At 44.2% G+C, this 14,719-nt stretch overlaps 3 protein-coding genes across 3 annotated transcripts; 1 reads left to right on the forward strand and 2 right to left on the reverse strand.

The window, feature by feature from the left end:
- Nucleotides 1-2,082: 2,082 nt before the first annotated feature.
- Nucleotides 2,083-3,826, reverse strand: iscu (iron-sulfur cluster assembly enzyme). The gene is made up of 5 exons (XM_029162359.3): nucleotides 3,668-3,826; nucleotides 3,367-3,480; nucleotides 3,167-3,277; nucleotides 3,007-3,085; nucleotides 2,083-2,689 (listed from the first exon to the last, which is right to left on the reverse strand). The coding sequence occupies exons 1-5, from the start codon at nucleotides 3,764-3,766 to the stop codon at nucleotides 2,598-2,600; spliced, it is 495 nt and encodes a 164-aa protein (XP_029018192.1). The 5' UTR covers nucleotides 3,767-3,826; the 3' UTR covers nucleotides 2,083-2,597.
- Nucleotides 3,827-3,946: 120 nt separating this feature from the next.
- Nucleotides 3,947-11,774, forward strand: sart3 (spliceosome associated factor 3, U4/U6 recycling protein). The gene is made up of 19 exons (XM_029162235.3): nucleotides 3,947-4,191; nucleotides 4,957-5,083; nucleotides 5,166-5,270; nucleotides 5,359-5,543; nucleotides 5,842-5,947; nucleotides 6,220-6,344; nucleotides 6,441-6,596; nucleotides 6,804-6,942; nucleotides 7,176-7,283; nucleotides 7,374-7,451; nucleotides 7,537-7,595; nucleotides 7,728-7,837; nucleotides 7,934-8,046; nucleotides 8,135-8,211; nucleotides 8,296-8,467; nucleotides 8,750-9,201; nucleotides 9,391-9,543; nucleotides 9,691-9,872; nucleotides 9,970-11,774. Exons 1-19 carry the CDS (start codon nucleotides 3,979-3,981, stop codon nucleotides 10,160-10,162), a joined length of 2,853 nt encoding a protein of 950 aa, XP_029018068.1. The 5' UTR covers nucleotides 3,947-3,978; the 3' UTR covers nucleotides 10,163-11,774.
- Nucleotides 11,775-11,829: 55 nt separating this feature from the next.
- On the reverse strand, nucleotides 11,830-14,032 carry ficd (FIC domain protein adenylyltransferase). The gene is made up of 2 exons (XM_029162307.3): nucleotides 13,452-14,032; nucleotides 11,830-13,342 (listed from the first exon to the last, which is right to left on the reverse strand). Exons 1-2 carry the CDS (start codon nucleotides 13,720-13,722, stop codon nucleotides 12,261-12,263), a joined length of 1,353 nt encoding a protein of 450 aa, XP_029018140.1. The 5' UTR covers nucleotides 13,723-14,032; the 3' UTR covers nucleotides 11,830-12,260.
- Between the last annotated feature and the right edge of the window lie 687 nt (nucleotides 14,033-14,719).

Below are 14,719 nucleotides of genomic sequence, written 5' to 3' on the forward strand. Positions count from 1 at the left end.
TACAAGGTGTCTTAACAAATGTCTCGTTTGTTCTATTTATCTATCAGTGATAAATTATAGGACCTCTCTATGTGTGCGAATGGTGATGAGGATCCAGAATAGGTAATATAGCACCTTAAGGCTGTCGTTAAACTTTGATGAGCATCTGCCTGGAATTCTTAAGAGCGACAGTGGTTGTCTTTAGACGGCGGGTCAAGAGAGGACCATGGGAAAACACACCTGCCCGCTCCTTGGAGGAGCAGACGATAATGAAGGATAAACAGAAACATGGTAAGTGCTTGGACCTTTATTTAAGTGCTTGTAGGTTGCTCTTAATGTCTTTTACTTATTAATTAATGAGGACATCTTGCTGGTTGTCTGGTTGTGGAAGAGCATCTCTGTTTAGTGGCTCATGAATAGTCAAGTTGTTAATAAATACTGAGTAGTTTCACAATGTCCCAGAGGCACTGACACAAAAGTTTACTTGTAAAATTGTAAATGAATGGTAACAAACCATTGAGGCAGATGTCGCCTGCTTTTTGTATCTAATAAACTGTAATTGTTAGTTATTTGAGTGAATAATTCTATATAATTCTAAATATTCTATATAACATAATTTGAATAACCATTAATTATCTTTGGAAAAACTGAGAGATGATGCACTGACGCCGTGTAATTTCTCTCCTCATAGTAAGTCATGCTTTGGCGTGGATGTGGGGTCCTACTGGTTCTCTGTGTCTGCCCTCTAGCCTGCATCCCCATGTCCCAGTGTCCCACTGGCTGCTGCTGCCTTCAGCCAGGGCTTCTGGTTCTGTGTGAGTCCCTGGGCCTCAGGTCGCTGCCTCGCTCCGTCCCCCTCGGAACTTCAGTTCTGTCTGTGGCCAGAAATCAGCTGTGCAATGTGGACCACCTGCTGCGGCCCTTCTCCGGCCTCCAGGAGCTCAGCCTCAGTCACAACCTGCTGGGGCGCTTCCCTCGAGGCCTTCCTCCCAGCCTGGAGTCCCTGCTCCTGCAGGAAAACCGCATTACTTACATCACTGTGGGGGCTTTGAGGCATCTGGGGAATCTCACTCGTCTGGATCTGGAGGCCAATCGGATCCGCGCCATTCAACCCGGGGCGCTCGAGGCTCTGAATAAGCTGCAGGTTCTGACACTGAAGGGTAACAGGCTGACGAGCCTCCCGCTGAATCTCCCTGCGTCACTCACCCATCTGGACCTCTCAGCAAACTGCATCTCTGTCCTAGACCTGCCCTCGCTGTCGTCTCTGGTCAACCTGCAGGTCTTGAAGATCAACAGCAACTGCCTGCGCTCAGTGCCGGAGAGCGCCTTCGATACCCTGCCGCGCCTCCGATCTGTGGACCTCACCAACAACCTGTGGGTGTGCGAGTGTGACATCTTGTACCTTTATCGCTGGCTGCTGAGCGGACGGCTGAAAATGGCCACAGACCTGGTGTGCACAGAACCTCTACATCTGGCTCACCACCTGCTTCTGAATCTGTCTGTCATTACCATCTGTCCTCATGTCCTGGAGCCAAAAGAGGAGGCACAACAACTGGCTCTTAACTCGGAGAGAAAGCTGGAGACACCAGAGACACAAACAACACGTAGCTCATTTGAAAACAAGGATATAGAAAATATATCATTAGATACGGATGTTGGACTCATTTCCAGACATGATCCTAAAAACCGTGTCTTACTTCAACACTACGCTTTAGAAACCCTCACCTATGAGGAGTGTTTATCCCTGAATAAAACTCAACCTGTGAGCTCTCCTTCCCATTTAAAAACTACCGCCTTTATTCTAGGTGATGAACACAAATGTCAGGACAACATCACAGGTCGGTATCCTCCAGATAATGCAACCTCTGCCGTGACGCAGCCTTTGTTTTCCACAAATAGAGATGCACCTCTGCCCACGGTTGATCCACAGCCATTTACACAAGACTCTGCAGTAGTGGTCTCTCTGCTGGCTGTGCTGTGTGTATTAGTAGTTCTCCTACTGCTGGCGGTGCTGATCCTACTGAAAAAGGTGCTCCTGCGCCAACAAAGAGTGGCTCCACTCGATATGGGATCAGGTGGATGACATCGGCACAGACACAAAAAAAGGCTTTTGCTTATTTAATTCACGTAAATGATTGTGTTTTTCTCTTTGTACCCAGAGGTTCCTTAATAACTGCATTTTCATACAGAATGCTCCACATGGGGCTGGTGATTTTATACAAACAAGCCAAAATGAAGCTTAAACATGCCAAACAAAAACATTTGTAAGTTTATGATGCATCTCATGTTCAGTGTAAAAGAAAAGCACTGAAAAGTAGCAACTCTGTTTGGTATTCTTGTTTAAAAATTAAGGAACATCAATCTCTTCACACATTTGCCTTGGGTTTCAACCCCAAGATCTGTATGAATTAATAAGCATCTCATTTGGAAATATGAACATTATCATCTGGCACTTCAACAATAACGGAATCTTGGAGCTTTTTAAAAAGCGTGTGAATCTCCCAGAAGGCTGCAAGACCTGATGTAGTGTTACTCATTGTCCACAGAGCACTGCTATGCTATCTGATGTTTGCTGATGCTGAGATATCCGTGACACATCCCATGAGGAGACCTGCATGTTAGCCGCTGGCTTTGGCGTGTTCCTCCTTCTTGTCCTGTTGTTTAACTCGGTAGTCTGACAGCGCTGCTTTGATGGCATCCTCTGCAAGCACTGAAGGAGAGTTTTTAAAAGAGACGATCTCAGCATGAATGGATTTTACTAAAAAAAAAAATTTTTAAAAAACAAACCATCTAGTATCACGGCACAGACTCATGTAACAATACCTACTGTAATAGAACACTGTTTCTGGTGGTGGAAGCTGAAATGTCACATTTTGGGTGATGGAATGATTCAGATATTTTATATTAACTGTTCAGCAATTCAATGAGAGGTTCTAAAGGGACAGATAGGACTTGATCGCGTCACCAAAACACAACTGATGAAGGACATATTTGTTAGTCTTCTCTAGATGTAATGAACCAACTTACTTGAGCAATGAAGCTTGACTGGCGGAAGGCATAATTCTTTGGCAATATCTGTGTTTTTGATCTTCAGCGCTTCATCAACCTGCAGGGTGAAGAAGAGGAGTTAGGCAGGCATTCAACAAACCAGCCAACACTACAGCCCAGCTTCCCCTTTTTGACCTACCGACTTCCCCTTGACCCATTCTGTTGCTAGAGAACTGGAGGCAATGGCCGAGCCACAGCCAAATGTCTTAAACTTAGCATCCACGATCTTGCCATGTTCATCCACCTCAATCTGAAAACAAGTGAGACACACTCACACTCGGTAATGCCGCATCGAGTCGGAACATAAATTCAATTCCTGCTTCTTCACCACTACTTTACCTGAAGTTTCATCACATCGCCACAGGCTGGTGCACCCACCAAGCCCGTCCCCACGTTCTTGGAGTTTTTGTCCAGAGAACCAACATTTCTTGGGTTTTCGTAGTGGTCGACCACCTTCAGGAATCAAGTACAAACCACAACATATCGCTGCTGTTTCTTGCTGACCGGTCATTTAGCTTAGCTAACGTCAAACTTGAACGTGAACTAGCGAATGACAGACTTGGCTCTAGCTAACGATGAACATAACCCCAACCTAAAGCCGGCTCGGTCACTAACAGACTAATCATTTTGGATGCGTTACCTTTTTGTGATATGAACAGAGGGCGTTCAGCTCCGGTCTGAGTAATCTTCGGCTGAATAACAACAGCGAGGTCGCAGACTTTCCTACGAACCGCGCCATGTTCACTCGCCAAGTCTCGAACGGAAACGCACGAGCGGCAGCGAATTTAACCGAACTGTCTGTTGGTAAACAAGCGAAGAAAGGGAGGAGTCGCCGTGGGGGTGGGGACCGAACGCCCCCTGGCGGTCAGCGGCGGCGCGCAGCAGCAGGCTCCGCCTCTCACGACGCGCGAGCCTCGTTAGGGTTGTTACCAGGCAGACGGCATTTCCAACATGGCTGCGCCGAGCAACGCAGAGCAAACGCAGTTGCAAGATATGGAGGAGGAAGACGCGGGGACAGAAGAGAGGGAGATGGAATCGGACGAAGAGGAGGAGGTCGGCATGGGAGTGGAAAACTCAGACGACGACGACGACGACGACGAGGAGGACGATACGTCGGAGGACGAGAGGGAAAATGAAGCCGAAATCCAGCGGCTGGAGGAGCAGGTAATTAGCAAGGAAGCGTTAGCCGAGGAGCTAATGAGAATGAATGGGTGGTAAACACAGTCCAGCGAGACAGCCGCCGATGTGCTGCTCTCATCTCCCCTAGTGCGATACGCGCTGCTAATATGCGGAAGCTACTATCAGTTCTATTAGTTGTTAATAAACTAGAATAGTTTATTATCTGTTGTTATGAGGAACATTTAGCGCCAGCGGAACGGGCGCCTTGTACGTCACGTTAATTCATGGCTGTCGTGATTAGCTGATGGTTTGTTTTCTGCGTCAGGCGCCTTTTTACTTAGCTCAGTGTCGCTGGGGGAAAGCGTGTGTCCCCTTCATGCACGTGTTGTCTACTAACCATTTAAAATTACATTAAAAATTCTGCATGTTGGAAGGAGAATAGGTTGAATATCTGCGAGGAATATGTGTTGACAGTAAAAGTGGATTAAGCAATGACAGATGAATTCTCCATTGGGTTTATTGCCAATAATATTAATGTCAGATTTTCATGTTAGATTTCATTAGTTCATCTGTTGTGTACTTAATAATCTGGCAAGTGGTTCTCCTCATTTATGATTTAATTAGCTTTACTTCTCGACCTGAGACGTTTAGAAATCAGTGAAGAGATAATTGTTAAACAGTTTGAGGCATAAAACTACTACTATGATGAGCTATCCAATATTAAACTAGAAAATTTCCAATTCAGTGCTGAACCAATCTACACACGTTTAGCTGCATTGTGCATTGACCTACCCTCGTTTTCCCCCTTAGCTGTCAATCAATGCATTCGACTACAACTGTCACGTGGACCTCATCAAACTGCTCAAACACGAGGGAGAACTTTTGCGCCTGCGAAAGGCGCGGCAGAAGATGAGTGAACTCTTCCCTCTCACTGAAGGTTGGTTCATGTCAGACACTGTTTGGGTGTCACAGTGATCCCTGTCTCTGCATTTAAAAGCACATTGATTTTAATCCTGCAGAGATCTGGCTGGATTGGCTGAAGGATGAAATCCGCCTAAGTGAGGACGAGCCAAATCGGGAGAAAGTCTATGAGCTGTTTGAGAGAGCTACAAAAGACTATATTTGTGAGTGCACTGCATCATTTGTCGCCTTTTCATCTCATGCCTATTCATTCAATTGTATTGATATTCAGTTGTCTTCCATTCTATCCAGGTCCAGATATCTGGCTTGAATACGCTCAGTATTCAATAGGTGGCATGGGCTCACCAGGTGGAATAGACAAAGTGAGAGCCATCTTTGAGAGAGCAATGACAGCTGTGGGGCTTCATATGACCAAGGGCCAGACGGTGTGGGAAGCATATCGCGAGTTTGAGAATGCCATTTTGTCAACAGTCCAAGTGTGTATTTCCATCATTAGAAAATCTCTTATTTTGTGAAACTGAAACACTGAGTGATTGGATAATGCTATTAATAAAATCTTGCCATTACATTCATAATTCATTATACATATTTATGGTGGTTTATATCTATATTGGTTTATAGTTCCATAATTAGATATTATCTTTTTATTTTATTAATGTGGCTATTTATTCGATTGGTTTCAAAACATTCTCCACTCAGATAAATAAGTTCAAACACCTATAAAAATATTTTTTATGTTTGCAAAAATTCACCATTTGCTCCTCTCCCTCTCAGCCTCCTCCTGGCAGGATTCCCAGCCGTGAAGAGCAGGAGCTGCTGAACACTCAGCTCCAGAGAATCCATACACTGTTTCGCCGCCAGCTGGCTGTTCCCTTAATGGGTGAGCACGATGCCTCTTGTGCCCAGATGGTTTGCTATAAAATGGTCAGGATTTCTTTTTTGAGGGCTGTATGTCATGGACCACCTGAAAAAACTGTGAGGCCTGTGGGATCATTAATTCAACAGGATGTTTCTGTTTTGTTTGCTCATTTATATGAACTATGCTTTTTAGTGCTAGGATTTTGAGAATACAGTAAATATTGAAGTGCATCTTTTTGATATAAAACAGGAAAAATGTAATCAGTCATATGATTGTTCACTGCCTCATTGCAGATATGGAAGCAACGTATGCAGAATATGAAGAGTGGTCTGAACAGGGAGTGCCTGAGACAGTCGCACATCAGTACAAAAAGGCTCTGCAGCAGATGGAAGCACGCAAATCTTCAGAAGAATCACTGGTAGCTGATTTGCATCTTTTTCAGTTGTCCAGACTTTTCATGTGCATATTCTGTGTGATGTATAACATTTGCATGCTGTCGTTGTTGTTGCTGTAGCTGGTAGCAGAACCTCCCAAGCTATCAGAATATCAGGCCTACATCGACTTTGAACTAAAGGAAGGTGACCCAGCACGGATCCAGATAACCTTTGAGCGGGCTCTGGCTGAGAACTGCTTGGTACCAGACATGTGGGCAAAATACACCATTTATCTTGTGAGTATTCCTGTTTTATGTGGTGCTTTACAGGTTTCCAATCAGCCTAACTGCTCTTATTTAGTGATTAAAAACTTCAACAACAAATGTTTAGCTCCAAATGCTGAACAGTGGAGTTGGGAAGTGTGCTTTAAAGATTGAAATAGAGTTAGTAAAAAATTCATAAATCTTCAGTAATAAATATGTTGACATTTTTTTTTCTCACAGGATCGTCAGCTGAAAGTCAAAGACATGGTTCTCTCCACTCATGAACGTGCTGTTAGGAATTGTCCCTGGACCATGGGCCTGTGGAAAAGCTACCTGCTCGCTCTAGAGAGACACGGAGCTGATCATCAGACTGTCTCAGGTAAGCAAGAGTGCAGCAAGAATCTTCCCTGAACAATCAGTTCCTGTTATATGTAATTTCAGTGTTGTTGTTTTTTTAAATAAACCGCTGAGGTTGATCTTTATTTTATTAGAGAGGGACATGAAAATTGTAAATTATGTTTTAAAAAAAACTCTTGCCCTTATGAAGAAATAACCAAAACCCAATGTGTTATCTATTATTTTAGCATTGTAATGTTATTTCTTTCCACACAGATGTGTTTGAGAAAGCGCTGAATGCAGGTTTCATTCAAGCCACGGATTATGTGGAAATTTGGCAGGCAAAGCTGGACTACTTAAGGAGACGTGTTGATTTCAGCAAAGGTGAGAGCAGCTGTTTGTCAAAAGGGGACTGACCGTGTCTTTACTAGGAGCATTCAGCTTATGCCATACGTGTGTTTTCTGGACTTTCAGAATCAAGTAAAGAGTTGGAGGAACTACGTTCAGCCTTCTCCCGATCTCTGGACTACATGAAACAAGATGTGGAGGAAAGTAAGTGTTCTTCACTGAAAACTATTAAGTCATTGATGTATTGGTGTTCTGGGGATGGTTTTCATTTACTTTTGTTGTGCTGTAGGATTTGGTGAAAGCGGAGATCCCTCCTGTATCATAATGCAAATATGGGCAAGGATAGAGGTAAGCATTGTTACACTGAAACATGGAAAGTATTTTGCACACAGTGTAGTAAATATTTGTTATACACCTACTGACCATCCTGTTTGTAACACTCCACATTCGCTCACTCATGTTTCTGTACTTTACTATCAGGCACTCCACTGTAAGAACATGCAAAAAGCCAGAGAACTCTGGGACAGTATCATGACCAAGGGGAACGCTAAGTACGCCAACATGTGGCTGGAGTACTATAACCTTGAGAGGTTTGTCATTAGAAACAAGCTTGTTCTGAGTTAACTGCTGATTCCTATTGTTAACTACAACTTCGGCATTTCACCCAATTTTAATTGTATCTGTAGGTCTTATGGGGACCCGGTTCACTGTCGGAAAGCTCTCCACAGAGCCGTTCAGTGCACCTCAGACTACCCAGAGCACGTGTGTGAAGTCCTGCTCACCTTTGAAAGGGTGGAAGGTGAGTTCACGCATGAAAGCCTTTGACAACAATAAAGGATATTTGACTAGTGAACATGTCTCTCAATGTTTTGCAACCTCACCTTCAGGTTCTCTGGAAGACTGGGATGTAGCAGTGCAAAAGACGGAGACCCGGCTCAACAGGATTAATGAGCAACGGACAAAAGTAAGGGCACATGTCAGTTTATTGCACACAAGCGCCATTCTTCTGCTTATGGCTAATGTTGTTATGTTTTGCCCATTTTATTAGGCAGCTGAGAAAGAAGCCAATCTGACCCGCCAAGAAGAGGAGAGAGCTGAGCAGCGGCGAAAGGGCAAGGCAGACAAGAAGGCTCAGAAAAAGGTCCAGAAAGGAAACCGAGTCGGGGAGAAGAGGAAAGCAGAACCGGATGATTATCAGAACGAGTGGAACGAGGACTCGGGTAGGACCGCGTCAGCAGTTCTCAGTGTTGTTTATCATGACCTCTGTTCTGCCTGTTTTCTAGCTGTCTTCCATACCCACGATCACCTGACCCAGGTGTGGTCAGTGAATCAGAAGCTGTAAAATACGTTTGGCTTCATGACTTGACCAATCATCTCAGTTAATATCTTCCAGCTTCTTGTTGACTGAATTACACCTGATCCAATGACTTTGAATATCATGACTTAACATTAAATTTGATATTATTGATGATGGGGTTTACTCTTTTTTTTTTTTCTTCAAGGCCCTAAAAGGCACAAAGGAAATGGTGACCAAAGCACAGAGGAGTACATGGAGACAGAGACAGGACTCTTTGGGAAAAAGGCTCCTCCTGGTTTTAAGGCTGCTCTTCCTGGAAATAAAAAAGTTCAGCCCGGAGCAGCACCAGCTGCCCAGAGGCACAATGACGACAAGCCAGAACTCCGAAATGACGACTGCAGTGTGTTCATAAGCAACCTGACCTACACCCTGGAGGAGCCAGAGGCAAAGCTGAGAACGCTGTTTGAGACGTGTGGTCCAATCAAACAGATTCGCCCAGTTTTCAGTAACAAAGGGGGCTTCAAAGGCTACTGTTATGTCCAGTTTGAATCCTCTATGTCGGTTCCTGAAGCTCTGAAGCTAGACAGACAGGAGGTGGAGGGGAGGCCCATGTTTGTCTCCCCTTGCGTGGATAAAAACAAAAATCCTGACTTTAAGGTAAATTTTACGGGTGTGTTAAAATTGTTTTTATATTATTACCAGAGCACCCACAAGTCTACCAAAGAAAATATTTAACCATGTTAATCTGTTTAAATTAGTGTTAGAAGGCATAAAACTATTTTTAATATTTAAAAATTTCAAATTCAAAGCATTTCAAATGAGACTTTCTCGTTATTGTCTTTGTAGGTGTTTAAATACAACACATCAATGGAGAAACACAAAGTCTTCATTTCTGGGCTGCCGTTCTCATGCACTAAAGAGCAGCTGGAGGAAATCTGTAAAAGTCACGGCTCCATCAGAGAAGTTCGTCTGGTCACGTATCGCTCAGGAAAACCCAAGGTGAGCTAAAGGGTGGAGGACAGCGCCCCAGTGTCTTGACTGAGCTAATGACTTTCATCTTTGACCCGTGCAGATGCTGCTGCATGCACAGAGGCAGTGTATAGAGTCTGTTAATGTACTAACTCCCTCGGTCCTGTCTCTACGCAGGGTTTGGCATATGTCGAGTTTGCAAATGAAACAGAGGCGTCTCAGGCGGTTCTAAAAATGGACGGTATGGAAGTAGAGGGCAACAAAATTTCAGTTGCTATAAGTAACCCTCCCCGCAGAAACGTGATGGAAAAGCCTGGTTCCAGTAGATCAGACATGATGTCTCGCCAGATCTATGGATCGTAAGTTTTTGACGCGTCTCATTCAAATGTTATTGAATTATCATGATTCATAGTTTGTTTCTCTACACAAACGAACATGTTTGTTTTTTATTCCCAGGAGAGGAAGAGGCCGAACGCAGCTGTCCTTACTCCCTCGTTCGTTACAAAGAAACAGTGCGCCGGTAAGCAAAGTAGAGAATGGGACTGCAGCTGAGCGTGGACCAGCAGCAGCGGCCGCTTCAGTGAGCGGGGCTGGAGAGACGAAGCCTTTGTCCAATTCAGACTTTGCCAGAATGCTTCTAAACAAGTGAGAAGATGCGCGAGAGAATTATGAAGCCTTCAACCTGAAAGCCATCTTGTGTCCTTAAAATTAATGTTAGTGACATTTCTGTAATTGGTTATCTGCCTTCCCTTTAATCTTCGTCCTGTTCTCATCCTCCCTTCTGCAAGATTGCCTTAATCAAGCTCCTGCCCTCCATCAAAAGCCCTTTCAGTAGTGTGACAGATTGACTTTGCTGAGTGTGTTTGAATGTGGTCGGCAGGCAATTTTATAAAGTGTATCATTTGTGTATAAAATATACTGTCTCTAAAATTGTATGGTTTATGTTGCGAAGTGTCTTCTGTTGTGTAATGTGAAAAGTATTTGACAGAAAGACATGGGAGAGTATTTTTTTAAATATTCCTAGCAGCCAAACTTGTGAATGTTGTTTTAAAGGGTGTATGCAGCAGTTGGACACTTAAGATGTGGTGTAATATAGTTGGTGTGTATGTGTACATAAATTGGTTGTGCTAATCCTCCAGATGTTTTTAGGGACCCTAGATCTATGTTGTGTAACTGATTTTGACCTCTGAGGACAAGGGTGTTTATTTCTACCTGTGTACTAGGAGTCATTTTAAATGATAACAGCGCAGTAACCAGTGCTAGTACGTCCTAGATAGTGTTTAATTTGCTTCATTATTGCCTGGGTTGTTAAAGTACAGACCACAGGTCATGCCAGACAGTACTTCATAGAAAGTTCCATCTTGTGTTTTCATCCATCACTGTCGCTGTGACTCATGTTTGGGGTAAATGTCCTCTGTCACATTTTGTGTTAATTGTGCTGAAGAGTTCCGATGGAAATGGACTAGATTGCCTTTGGCCTGTAAAGTGTGCACATGGTTCTACACATCCTGACTCTGCTTTAGTTTGTTTATAAAACATGTTTTCAGTGGTTTGATCTTGAACATTACATAAAAAAATCCCAACAATTAAGAGCTGCAGCATTGTTTTGGACAGAAATTTAAGTGGCAAATAATTAATTTTTATTTTTTGATATATTCTATGTTATAAAATATTTTTAGGTTTTGAACAATATAAAAAAACAATGTGATTATTACATTACCTAGAAGTTAGTGGACAGTTTTTCTAGTGAGATGTGTTTTGGACCAGTGTTCTTCTATTCGTACTAGTTGATCTCATTCTCTGCAACAACCTGTGTAAAGGCAAACCGTGGTTCAGAGGCAGGTTATTGCCATCCGCAAATTTAAGTCTGCAGAAAAACGAGAAACTATGCAGTTGTATTTGATTTCAAACATCTGGAGTTGACCACCTGCCTGGATATTCACCATTTGATTTACTGTTGTAAGTAAGTCTGCATGCAGTATAAATATACGTTTTTAAGACAGATGGAATACAAGCTATATGTATTGCTCTCACCACAGTGGCCTAAACTATAAAAAGGTTCTCTAGGAGTCACATCATGTTTAAGGTGATGTGTGCATTGTTGTTTTCCATCATTCCTATAGTTGTGTTTAGTTTGGTATAGAGGTAACTAATAACTGACTTCCCATTCCATTGGACCTGCCATTGGGTGTTTGAGTCCTAAAAAAGTTGTTTTCTTTTCTGGTCTAAAACATATTCTAATAAACTTCTGTACATCCCAATGTCTCTTAAACATTTTGTTATTTTAAAGGATTAAAGCACATCCAGACAAAAAGATAATAGATTTGCACATTTATTTAAAATAAATAGTAAAATACAGTAAAGTGCTTAACGGTGTTATGACATCTTTTTTCCAAAAGAGACGACAAACACTACAAATTCAAAAATTACTGAAATGATTAAAGCCACAACTTAAAGCTTTGTTCCTCACTCACATTAATGGTACTTTATGTTCAGAATGTTTTCTACAAGTATCACTCCTATACGACTGAAGTTACAAACTAAAAGTGGGAAATCTGTATAAATGAACCTGAAAACAGCACACTCAGACTTCCTGCACCAGCTTCAGTTAGTTCAGAGCGTACAGAACCCACACGAGGCAAGAGGCAGGAAATTCAACAGGTTTTAAGGGTCATTAATGCTGCTGTTAGTTTAATGTAAACTCGCTGCATGCTAGCATAATGTGCCTCCCTTCATCTGTCTCCAGGTCAGTTGTGGATTGGGATGGTCTGCTTGTAATCGGGACAAGCCTGGGCCGGGCCTGCCCCCGGCAGTCCCACAGCATGCTCTGTTGTAGAAATCAACAGCGTGTCCAGTGTCATCTCTGTACATTTGGCTATAAAGCGAATGAAGGGTCGTACATCACCCTCATTGGCCGTGTCGAGGGCTGCGTAATATTCAGCCCTTTGTTCTTTGCGAATGGTGATTGGCGGATATCTTGCCTGCATGAGCCCAAGGTTCATGAGCAGGCGTGACGTGCGTCCGTTGCCATCCACAAATGGGTGCACGTACACCAGTTTGTAGTGGGCGAGGGCCGCGTACTCCACTGGGTGCAGCTGCAGAGCTTCATCCGAGTTGAGCCACTGAACCAGCTCCTCCATGTGCCTCTGCAGGTCCCGAGGATGGGGTGGAATGTGGTGGCCCACGAACACCTGGCTGGTGCGCAGCCTCCCTCCCTCCACAGGGTCTACATACCCGAGCACCCGCCTGTGAATCTCCAGGATGTCACCGACGGTCATGGCTCCTGACCTGGACAGCAGCGTGGTGTTGATGTACTTCATGGCCGCGTCCACGCCGATCGCTTCGTTCTGCTCCTGCAGACTCTTCCCAGGGACAGCGTAGCGCGTCTCAATGATGTGACGAATCTCAGACAGAGTGAGCGTGTTGCCTTCGATGGCCACCGTGTGGTAGATGTGGTGGTAGTAGGTTTCTTCCATCACTCGGCGGAGTGCAGAGTTCCCCTTGGGAATGGACATGAGCTGGCGCACTTTACTGTCAATGATGCTAAAATACCGCTGGTCTATCTCCTCCACCAGGGGAAGCGTCCGATCTCGACTGACCAGCGCCCGCTCGTTGCACGGAGAGATGGCCAAGGCCTTGGTATAGAGATGGTCTGCCTGAACCACATCCTTCTCCTCCTCCAAAATGGTTCCAAGCTCCGTCAGGGCATCCACAAATTCTGGATTTATACTGAGCGCATGTGCCAGCAGCTTGTGCGCCTTCTCCCTCTTTCCCAGTTTCTTCATCTCCAGAGCCTGTTGCAGAGCTGCTTTGGCCTCCAGCTTCATCTCTACAAACAAAACACAACTACTGTTAACTCCATTACAGTACAGAGGCAACATGAGTGTCCTTACTGTAACATATGGTACTTATTGCATCTGTAAATGAGCAGCCTGTACCTAAACTCGGCTCGGACCTCAGCGGCAGCAGATCAAGACCAGTGAAGGGGACGGTGAGGCTGGTGGACTGCACAGCGGGCGGCTGACGAGGTCTTCCCCACAGCAGGCAACGGAGCTGAGCCACGCCTTGCAGGCCGGCGCAGCACTGGTCCTCCACGCCGACCATCGGCATCAGGAAGGCCACCAGAGAGCCGAGGAAGACGCACAGCAGTGGGCCCCATCCTCCGAGGACACGGCCGCTGGTGTAGCGCCACACCTTCACTGCAGCCATGACGGTCCCTGGTTAACTCCTCCATACTCTGGCGATACCGGCCCCCATAAGCTTGCACCTCGGCTGGGAGAGCCGAAGGGAGGTGATGGAAGTCTGCGGCAGGAAAGGCACCTTAATCGCCAACTATAACAGCTGCTACGTCCGGTGTTCAAGCCCCTGTCGCTTTCGTTTCCGTTTAAGTCTCTGGTCAAATAAACTTTAAAAACCAGAGCGAAAGAACGACGCGAGACTGACTGGAAGTTAGCATCGGGACATTTGTATACAAAATACACATCATCCACTTCTTCCCGTTGACCGTACGAACATTCTAGTTTATTACTGGACGCTGTATATTCAAGAGTCATACTGATTGGCTATAGACGCACCAATACGACAACGGGATCGTAGCCGTTTCTGATTGGTTTATTTATGTTCCGTGACGTTTAGCCCTGAGTACAGTCTGTCAGGCAGCAAACGACAAACCTTGACTAAACTACACTATGATGGTATAGATATGGCTAATAGGGCTAATGTTTTAACAATTATTTCTTCTATTTATGCACTTGCATTTTAAAACATTTTTTATTAGGGTAAATATGATATGCCCACTTGGTCGAATTTAAATATAAAACGATGAAGTACTTCATAAAGCGATAGCGCTGATAGGAGAATCCAGCTTGACTACGTCTCTCCGTGAATGCAGCCTGACAGACAAACAGCAGAGGGCAGTATAGCTCTACCATGTTAACACGGTCTGTGCGGTGGAATCCTGTCCCTCAAAATCAATATAATCAAGATTTGGCAGTAATCCGTCCAGTTTGGGGATTTACTGGAAACATTTTGTATTTGTCTGACTTAAAACCGATGTCTCATCATTTATACTCGTCTTTCATGTCATTGGTTTTCAGTTTTCTGTCTTTTTCAAGGCTTTTTACTATAATAGGCTCGGTGTCATCTATTTATAGTGAAAATGCAACTACAGAAATTACCACCAGCTGTGAACAGCCTGTAGCGATGA

The sequence above is a fragment of the Betta splendens genome, chromosome 9, assembly GCF_900634795.4.
Source record: "Betta splendens chromosome 9, fBetSpl5.4, whole genome shotgun sequence".
Classification (NCBI taxonomy): domain Eukaryota; kingdom Metazoa; phylum Chordata; class Actinopteri; order Anabantiformes; family Osphronemidae; genus Betta; species Betta splendens.